Here is a 1,942-nt window from a genome sequence, read left to right on the forward strand (position 1 = left end):
CACACACACACACACACACACACACACACACACAGTTTTAAACACTGAAAAAAGCAGTAAATAGATGTTGTAGTATGGATAGGCCTATAGTCTACAACCCACTAAGTTCTCACTCCTAAATTCCACCAGGTGTCGCCGTGGTTTTGTTCCTTCATCCGGAGTGATCCAACACCGGGAGGTGGAGTGTTCTGCCTGACCGACTCGTAGAATTTTCCTGGATATTTGTGCTTCTACCATAAGAGTCCTCCACAGAGTTAGAGGGTTTCTTCCATTTTGTCCAGTTCTGACTGGATGCTAAAATCTTAATGTGATGATACAATCGGGAGTGGAAAACGCCATGGCCACAACTGACCCCAACTAGGCCCCGTATAAAAGAAGACTTCGTACCGGGGTTCACCATCTGATGGGAATCTAGTTTTGTTTTAGATGTTTTTTACAGAAAGTATAAAACCAAATGTCAACGCCTGGTGGAATCTACGGCTCGTTCTCCACGCAGCCTCCTGCATGTTGATGTGTATTTATCCGAATTTCCTTACGTCGTCTATCTCCTTGTTGTACCACCTAAACATATGCATGATTTATCTCTGCATGATTTCTCCTGTCTGCTTTGTCTCCGTCACGTTTCATTTGATTTTTTTTGCAACATCCAGATAGGCGACCTGGATCTCCCTCTCGGCGGGGCACGTGCCGGTGAACTCCTCCCTCTGATAGGCGCAGTTTAAATACCGCCACAGCCCCGTCATCTCCGCCGGGATCTCAAAGCCACGGTACTTCTTGGCTACGACCTGCAAACAGAAACACGGGAGCACAAGTGAGTTAACAAGTGTTGGGAACATCCAAGCAATCTCAAAATCCAAGTCTCGGAGACGTCGGGCTGAACGAACCTTAAGGATGTGCAGCTTGGGCAGCAGGTTACAGTCAGCCAGGGTCAGCTCGGAGCCATCCAGAAAACTCCTGGTTGAGTCAGGAAGATCTCCTGCAGCGTCAGCATTAATCTCCTCAGACAGTGGCGTCCGCAGGAAGTCATCGAGACGCTGGAGAGACTTCAGCAATGCTTTCTCTAAGGCTGCACTCACACATACAGACAGAAATCCCCTTCAGCAAAAGTCAGCCAGGAAATATCCCAATGTGTGACCGTTGTAATTAAAATGTTCTATTTACATTCATACCTTGTGTATAGCCCTAGCTACAATCATTTGATTTGTCATTAGCATGTCTTCAACAGCAACATCATTTTTGATGGCATATATTCAGGATCATCTGAGGAAGCCATGTACCAAGTTTCAGGCGTATGAAAACTGTAGCAGGATTTCTACAAAGTTGGTTTTGAACATTTTCTTTATTGGGAGTGGCCCACAGTGGCTACAGAAAATCATCATACCCCGTACAAATCTTTCTTTTTTGTCACACTACCCTGGAAATTAAAATAAATTAAATCCAACTACTTCTAGATGTATTTACACATTAAAACGCTCAACATCAGAGTGAAAATAACATTTTAAAACATTCTGAACAATTATTCAAGTATAATTAGTAAAATAGCTTGGTTTTGGATAAGTGATCAGCCCTTTAGAGTAATCATTATAAACTTACTGAGGTACAACCAGTTAATTTCCAGATTACACACCAGGCTAAATACCGCCCACCTGACATCAGTTGTAGTGATTTTAAATACTTTCTAATGAAACCAGCTGTTACATGATGACTCCATTACTGGCAGTGCAGGGCAACACAAATAATACAGCATGGTTGGAAAGATGCTTTCAAAAGGCACCGGGATCAAGCTGTGGAAAGGCACAAGTTAGGAGAAGGATAGACAAGATTTCACGGGCTTTAAGCATCCGTCTGGGTACCATTCAGAGCATTATTAAGAAGTGGAAAGCTTATGGCACCACCAAGACCTTGCCTAGATCAGAACTGGATGACCGAGCCAGGAGGACGT

General features: G+C 43.7%; 1 protein-coding gene across 5 annotated transcripts in view; it reads right to left on the reverse strand.

Moving 5' to 3' along the window:
- Positions 1-1,942, reverse strand: part of LOC116674011 (chloride intracellular channel protein 4) — a 25,214-nt gene that overhangs the window by 842 nt on the left and 22,430 nt on the right. For all 5 annotated transcript variants that reach the window (XM_032506488.1, XM_032506484.1, XM_032506486.1 and 2 more), the window contains 2 exons: positions 885-1,066; positions 1-785 (listed from right to left, as the gene is read on the reverse strand). The exon at positions 1-785 is cut by the window's left edge. In XM_032506488.1, coding sequence (XP_032362379.1) covers positions 624-785; positions 885-1,066 — 344 coding nt within the window. In that variant the 3' untranslated portion in view covers positions 1-623. The remainder of the gene's footprint in view (positions 786-884; positions 1,067-1,942) is intronic.

Source organism: Etheostoma spectabile, chromosome 24 (assembly GCF_008692095.1).
Source record: "Etheostoma spectabile isolate EspeVRDwgs_2016 chromosome 24, UIUC_Espe_1.0, whole genome shotgun sequence".
Taxonomy (NCBI): domain Eukaryota; kingdom Metazoa; phylum Chordata; class Actinopteri; order Perciformes; family Percidae; genus Etheostoma; species Etheostoma spectabile.